The 8,240-nt window shown below is 41.8% G+C and overlaps 1 protein-coding gene and 1 pseudogene across 1 annotated transcript; one reads left to right on the forward strand and one right to left on the reverse strand.

Annotated features, from left to right (window-relative positions):
• The first annotated feature begins 232 nt into the window (after positions 1-232).
• LOC113299966 (AIG2-like protein D) lies at positions 233-1,521 on the forward strand. Its single transcript, XM_026549096.1, has 2 exons — positions 233-439; positions 1,261-1,521. Exons 1-2 carry the CDS (start codon positions 273-275, stop codon positions 1,406-1,408), a joined length of 315 nt encoding a protein of 104 aa, XP_026404881.1. The 5' UTR covers positions 233-272; the 3' UTR covers positions 1,409-1,521.
• Positions 1,522-2,497: 976 nt separating this feature from the next.
• On the reverse strand, positions 2,498-3,900 carry LOC113296242 (annotated as a pseudogene).
• Between the last annotated feature and the right edge of the window lie 4,340 nt (positions 3,901-8,240).

Raw genomic sequence — 8,240 nt, forward strand, 5'->3', positions numbered from 1 at the left:
TGAACCATTCAGCGCTAAGGTCACTTTTTGAGCGTTGGTTTGGTTCAGCGCTTCAATCTCGCTGCTAGTTGAACTGCGAGCAAATGCTAGAAGAGAACAAGCAAGTGCAAGTGTTAACTTTTACACACACTTCTTCTTTGATTTGCAACATGTTTTGACCAATCTAGCCCATAGGGGTTAGCCTAAGAAGTGGGTGCTTCATCCTCCTCTACATCAATTTTGGTCCCATCATCAGTCAATTCAAAGGGGGAGAGAAAGAGGAAGAGAGAGAGATGGCAACACCAACACCACCACCACCAGCATCACCCTCTGTTATTTCTTCTAATCATCATCAAAATCTTCATAGTGTATTCGTTTATGGAAGTTTGTTAGCTGATGATGTTGTGAAGGCGTTATTGAATCGTGTCCCTCAGAATTCTCCTGCAATCCTTGACAATTTGTAAAGTCTTCTTTTTCGCTCTCACTCAAATTTCACTTGTTTGACTTTTTTTACTTTACTGATTCTTAATTCTTTCAATTTTTAGGCTTAAAATTTTCTTAGAGTATTTTCTATCTGATTAATTTCAGACTTAGGCATACAATCTTTTGTACAGAAAATCCTAGACTCAAATTTAAGAAAATTTCATTGATGTTCTATAAATTTTGATGAGATATGAAGATGACAACCATCATTCAATGAAAGATTTTCGCACAGGGATTGAGATTACCTTATGATTGTTCATAGGGTTGCATTGACCCATTCAAGGTATCATTTTTCTTTTGTTTGGTTTGGGATTATTGGGTGTCTGAATCTTCTTAGAATACTGGCTAAACCCTGAGTATTGCGTTTTTTGTTCATCATGGCAAAGCAACCTGAGTATATTACTGGTAGTGGACTTAAGAGTGGTCATGGCAACGCAACCTGAGAATATTACTGGTAGTGGACTTAAGAGGGAGGTTAGTATATGACCTTGAAGGTGCAGAGAGACGAGAACTTAGAAGTTTGGCTTGGTAGTGGAAATGTTCAAAGTAAGGTACAGCACTATACAGGTCTACTATGTAAATGTTAACAGTAATATGCTTGTAATAAACCCCCGGAGTCTTTGAAATGGGATGAACTTTGCGAGTAATCCGAGTAACACAATCACATAGTGGATAGAGAGTGATGAACTTTGCTGCTATGTGCGTGTTAAGCTCTTGTACAATCTAGCAATAGCATTAATGCATCTTATCCATGTTCTCAGTATGGTTTTATTGATTTGAATGAATTTGGTTTTGCAGTAAAAGATTTAGCATTGAAGGACGTATTTATCCTGCAATTCTGCCAGTAGAGAACGCACAAGTCACAGGAAGGGTCTGTCTCAAAATCTTTGTCATTTGTTTTCAAAGTAGAAGTCGTACTAAACTTAAGACATATTCATGCATATAAAACACTTGTTGTAGTCAATTTATCATCTTTCTAATTCAAGATTGGATTCGTACAGACTAGTTTAAAAGAGTGCCATTGACTTCAATAAAGTTATATCTGTATCATCTTTGTTACGACAGGTTCTTCGTAGTTTTGGGTGTGTCCATTTTATCATCTTTTCTTGAATAATATGCTTGCCTTGTCGGCCCTTGCTTTGATCCATGTGCAAGAAGACTATTCGTGCATTTGGTGTGCCAGTGAAATGATCTTAATTACACCGACCATAGCATTAGGGTAGTGCTAACACAGTGTGTAGGAGGAAGTCGGAAGGTGTTACTTATAGGCATGAAAGAACCCACACATGACTCCAGTTTCTATCTGTCATACATATAGGACGGTGCAGTGCGTGCCCACACAATTGTTCGTAGTGGGAATCAGCTTCCTAAATCTCTTTTATCGGGTAGAGCTAACTTTGCTGAAATATGAGACACTGGATTGGGTTCTCCTTCAATGAGAGCAAACCTAGTTGAAGCTGGAGCCTTCAACTTGATGTAAATTCCCATTGCAACTTCAGAGGGAGTAAAAGAATTGGAAAGTTCGGAAAAAACATAATGAACTGAGTCTAGGTCTAAATTTAAGTCCACCGAGACTTGAACAGTTGATATTAAAAGCTGTACTGTTCTTTAGTTTTCAGACACATCCAGGCATGTTTTTATTTTTTTGATGGGTAAATTGATTCAGGCATGTTGCCTCTTGAACTGTGAATCTATCATTTGATATCTCTTGGAAAGCTAAAAGATGTTGCCATGTTTCCAGGCTGAACCAGATGTCTTAGATGAAACACTTGTCTATTTCTTTCTGGATTCAAGTAAGACGATTGACACAATGAAACCACTGGTAATAGATTATCATTAGATGCATGCCTGTACTTGCGACGTATTGTATTACATACATTAACACTTTATAAAACCACCAGTTGCATATTGTCCCATGAACATGTAACAAGAAGAGATTATACAGAGGAATGAACTCAGAGTATGAAGCGAAATGAAGACAGACACACACACATACACAGACCCACACAGTAGTTAAGTTACGGATGGAGTGTAATTAGAGTCCGAAACAGGTGGAGGCATCAATACCCATTAGCCTTCTAGTCTTTCCTACAAACTGATCATTTGATTTCACCAAGCCGGGTATACGTCCGATCATAGTACTCATTGGAGATTACATCACGGCATCTTTCCTTCCTAGTGAAACAACTGCCATATCAGGACTAGCTTCGTATGTGGCCATCTTGTTCTCATTTCCTCTATGCATTAACAGCTTTACTGCTACGTTTGCATGCTGAATTGCATTTAATCCCTGTTTGATTTCCTGTTAGCATCAACAAAATCAAAGAGGGAAAAAAGAAAGTCATATTCTGATTTAAAACCCGCCAGTTCACAACTTTATTGACACATAACTCCATAATGAAGAATATGTCATAACCTCAACTTACCGGAACGTCAGTAATATCGCCGATGGCAAAGGCATTTTTACGATCCTTGATCCTAAGATGCTTATCAACCATTACTCTTCCTCCATCATTTACAGCATCTCTCAGTACAGAATCTTTGAGCCATGACATGCCCCATGGGATTCCTGCGCAGTAGAAGTGGCAATCTGCCATGATAGTTTCTCCTCCTGACGTCTTATATGTTTTATCTCCCTTCTGATGAGATTCTAAATCAACTGTTTGACCCAAAATGACATTCACATTCTTGGAAATAAACCATTCCAGAGCCTTGCAAGATGCTTTCTGTCCAATGAATCCAATAATCTCGTATATTTGTGAACTAGAGTCAGTTTCTTCTCTGGGAAGTCAACTGCAATCTCTCCAGCAAGTTCGACACCGGTAGACCCTCCTCCGATAACCAAAACCGAGTCCGCAGACTTTATTTTTGCGTAATCTGTCATAAGAAACAAAGATTTCAGCCAATAAAAGCTAAACTGGATAACAAATACCAAAAAACATGCAGAATTTACACTTACGTTCTTTATATTGTTCAAGCCTCTTATTTCTACTTATGGGATAAGTGTTCTCGTTTGCGCCAGTAGCAACGACGAGATAATCATAGGGAATGTGCTCGCCATCAGAGGTTAGTACTTCCGTGTCTGTTACTCCAGTTGCATAAGCTATGACCATACGCCCTTTGGTAAAGTAATCGCCATGCTTAACCACTGACCTTTCAGCAAATGATGGCTCCACCTTTGCCCGCAGGTTTGCATATGTAATCTCAAAATACTCCTTCCTGTTTGCATCTAAAATGGTAAAAAATTAACGAAAATGCAAACACGTCGAATGATTCACATAGTTATTAGATTATGAAATGGAATTAAGAAGAAGCTTACGGATCGATGAGCACAACATGAGCATGAAACTGGAGAGACTTAGCAACAAGTGCTCCAGCAATCCCACCTCCAACTACAACAATAACCTTGCTGCTTTTGTTCTCAACTTTAGAAGCCATTAGAGAAAATCCTTAAAGAGCGATGAATGAATTACTCAATCTAACAGTGCATGTATATATATAGGAAAATAAAATACAAAAACCTTCTTGTTTTACTTATTCCAAGTCGTTGAAACTGTGTGCTAAAACAGATAAGTCTGGCTAAAGCAGCAGCAAGCTATATAACGACCAAATTTTATCCTTAGAAACTATTTTTCCTGCAGTTTTTGTGTTTATTTAAACATTTGGTAAATGTGAATATGAATAGTATAGTGACTTAGAAGTTAGAACTGACCCCAACTAGCTAGGTCCCGATCTCGAGTAGATAAGTAAAACTTAATTAAGCCACTATCAACTTGTCCAAGGCGGGTAGCTACTGGCCAGGTGGTGCAAGTTGCCTTATCTTAACACCACTATGCATGGGATGACACGAACATTCTTAGTACTTGAAGAAAAGAAAATGCTCATGTTTGTTTTTCCCGAGATCAATCTTACTTTGTCACCCAAACAAGCAACACCGGCGCCACAATGTTTTGATTAACAAATTTGAATAGTGTCAACATTCTTAGTACTTGGGGGGGAAATTCCTAGCACCCAATTCCTAGTACATGTACTTGAAAGAAACGGGGCGCTCATGGTTCATTTATTACTCCCTTTGATGAAGTAAAGAACTGTTAGGCTTAGTCCTATGTGCTAGATATCTAGCTGCTAGATTTGTCATCCACGTCAGTATGGGCAACTTCCTAAGTCCTATGGGCTAGATATCTAGTAGCTAGATTGGTCATCCACGTCATCTGGGTGTTGATGGTGGATTTTCGTTTAAGGCTAAAATTGTAAAAGCCGAATTTAATAGGCTGACATCCTGTAAAGGATAAAGCCATTTGAGTGATGAATACTTCTTCACTTTATTAATTCACCTAGAATGGAGCATGTGACAACAATCCTTGTGAATTAAATACACCCAGAACGGAGCATGTAACAACAATCCAGATTTTCTGTGAATTTATATCATTATTAAATAGTGCTTTATTAGCCTTGTATTTCCTGTGTTGTTCCCGGGAACCCTCACTGTTGATGCGGCATGAGGACTGAGTGTAGCTCCTAACAGGGTAACACGAATCTCCGAGTGTCAATAGTGAGGCATGCACGAAATGCCCGTACATGCTATTTCTCGGTGTGTTATACTAGCCCGATTGAGTAAAGTCTCTCGGTGTGTTATACTGGCCCGATTGAGCATTCCTCTCGGTGTGTTATACTAGCCCGATTGAGTATAATATGGACTGCCCGTGCCAGTCTCGGAAATAATCATGACCACGCAGGTTGGTCGCATGATTCGATAGCCTAGACAATCCTCAGTAGGAGCAGGCTATCACCACAATGACTACCAGCGGCCCGGTCATGCCCTGGCTGGTCGAACGCATGCCTTACCCCCAAATAGCCGCCAAACGCCATCCCTGAAGAGGATGGTCGAGCAGGCATGGAGTGGCTAGCATGCGCAAGACTGTCAAAAAGGGTCTCAAAATAAGTCGCGATCGTCCAACTACGCAGGCACGGTTGGAAGGCTTGGATTGTCCCGCGATCAATTGGTGAAGTGTTGGTACGCCCATTGACATGACCACTTTCCACCTACCTGATCGGTTCTCTCACAGCCAAGCTACGGAGCAATAAACGATTGCCCAAACATGGCTGGAGTGATGTTTTAGGAAACTGTGGAAATCCAAATTGATCACGACCATCCAACTTCGCAAGCATGGTTGGATGGCTTAGATTACACCCAGGACCGGCGGTCAGGTATCACCATATTCACCAACGGCCCAATGTGGGTCCCACGTGGTCGGCCAGTCCATACGAAGAGCATAACATGCAAATTCGTCCGACGAAAGTAGCATGCGCGCACCTCCCAAACCCTAATCCAACGGTCGCAGATGGGGTCGCAAGCCATCTCGTCCGCTAGCTTGGTCGGACGGCCTAGGATAGGAGTTAGGCGACCAGTGAGGCATCACCATGATCACCGTCCGCCACTCTTCCCTGTAGAGTGATCGGCCAAGGCATGGATCGCCCATGCAGCCTCCAAACGGTCACTCGAACATGGATGGACGTGATGCTGTTTTAAGACGCTTAATTCGTGACTTACTCCGTTAAGCTTTAAAACAACGATGCTTCATGCATATTGCATATATTCGATGCATAACATGCGTAGAATACACACGATATTTTATGAATATCGACTTTCCAAATAACTTAGTTATTTAACCTAGGTCCGTATGCTACCTTTTGTGGGTCCCACGATCCACACGCTCGAGACATTAATCGTGTCACAAACTGGGGGATACTTACTGGGGTATTGGTCTGGCGGTTTACAGCGTGCAGCGCGCAACGCGCCATCACAAGAACGTGTCAGGAAGACATGGACGGTTAGTGATGATGGGAAAAGTGGGCTTATACCTGATCGTGTGACAATCACTAGCACGACTCCACTACTCCATCACTCCACTTCCTCCACTTCCACGAGAGATGTGGGTTAGGCTCAATGACTTGTATAAATAGGTTCTCCTCCCTATTTCCAAAAGGGAGAGGAAAACCAAGTGTTAATACAACATATTCAAACACGTAGAGATGATTGTTTACATCCTGCAATCCAGTTCGGTATTATGATACAAGTCATAAGCAGCCAACACCTTCACAATCTCAACACCTTCTTCGCTTCCTTCTCTAAGATCAACGCCATATCCTACACTTTGTGACCGAAGAAAGTCTGGAACGTCCATTTCTTGGTTTAGGCCAGAATTGTACAGATTGATTTCTCGAATCAGAAAGCACTCCCGTGCAATGCATTTGTTTAGGATTTAGATTCATTTCTCATCCACACACACCCCAAAATTACCAAAACCAGCAGAAATAGTTTTCACCCATAAACAATTGGCGACCAAAGTGGGAGGTTAATCTCTCGGTTGCAAAACTGAATTTCTCAATACCCGTTCAATTCCTTTCAATTTCAAAGGGGTAGATTTTAGGTTCAATTCAATCATTAACCCATTCATCCTTTCACCGATCCCGACTTTCATCTCCCAATATATTCTCGCCCGCTAGATTCTTCGGAAGCCATGAATGATTCAGACATCATCGGAAGTGTGGTTAGGATGCTGGAGGATGTCTTAGAAAATAAAGATGGTAACGCTAGGAGGCAGAGCGAGACGTTCCGCCTTTTGAACGATATAACAACTCAATTGCAAGAAGGCTCGGCAAACAGTTACCCGGGAAGTATCACAAATGATATAAGAAAAGCTAAACCCTTATCTGAAGGCCATGTCTTTGCCACCGAAGATGCAGAAAGAGCACGTGTCCACATGGGACTCAGCAGATACGGACAGTATGGTTCAGCTGGCAACGGAGACTCAAGATAACTCGACTTATCCGAGGTACCACAACGCTTGCCAGATAAATAAAGGGAGCCAGCAGCTTAAGAAGCCTTGTTGGAAGATTTGTACCTCAAGGCCCTTGCCGAAGTTCAGAAGACCACTCAATTTCAGCCAAGTGAAGAAATGCTCGAAGAGGGAGAAATCAATCAAAGAGCATGCGAATACAGGGGTTGGGAGCGTTTAACTCACTCACCTAACAGTGATGTCATCCCCAATATGACGCCTTCTGCATTCCGGCAAAGCCGCTCGGCTAAGCGGGTCGCGCATATGATGACACACGATGTTTTTCCAACTCCCTCTCCGAAGCGTGCTTCACATCAAGGCTCAAGGGAGGCGTCACGACGTCCGCCAGTACAAGAAAAGCTATACTCTAGGTATCCACAATTCCCGTTCCCAATGAAGAAGATCTTGGAATTGCCGGAGGCATGGGTACGAGACGGAGAAGTGCAACTGCCATCTGTGTGGCGTCCACCGACCAGTCAAGAATGGCAGACCCGAGGTATTGTCATTACCACCGATTTCTTCACCACCCTACTAGCGAATGCAACGCCTTGAAGCGCATTGTTCAGGAGAGGCTTAATCCAGAGAAGTCGCCTTTCCCCTCCAAAAATTAGCGCGCACACTCCTTTTGAATAAAGTATCCAGGAATACTCATTTTCATGCAGATGGAGTTTCAGAGAACATGTAAGTTCTATCAGACAATTTTTGTGAGATAGTTTTTAACCCCTACTGGGGACTTCTCCCCAAGCGAGATGCTCGATGATCAAACACCCTGTGTTTGTTCCCTCTGATGTTTTCCTTTTACACTGCATTTGCAATTTCATATGACATGTATAATCATTCGTATCCAAGATGCGAATTCTATTGAGAATAATATCTTTCAGAAAGTAAATTGTTCATGAAACTATCTCAAAAATGAGCCAATTCAGAATTCAATTACCT

Source organism: Papaver somniferum, chromosome 7 (genome assembly GCF_003573695.1).
Source record: "Papaver somniferum cultivar HN1 chromosome 7, ASM357369v1, whole genome shotgun sequence".
In the NCBI taxonomy this organism is placed as follows: Eukaryota; Viridiplantae; Streptophyta; class Magnoliopsida; order Ranunculales; family Papaveraceae; genus Papaver; species Papaver somniferum.

Bases quoted from the DNA above. Each gene is read 5' to 3' on its own strand.
- LOC113299966 (XM_026549096.1), top strand. From the start codon at position 273: ATGGCAACACCAACACCACCACCACCAGCATCACCCTCTGTTATTTCT. The intron at 440-1,260 runs GTAAAGTCTTCT...TTGGTTTTGCAG, and splicing joins CCTGCAATCCTTGACAATTT to TAAAAGATTTAGCATTGAAG.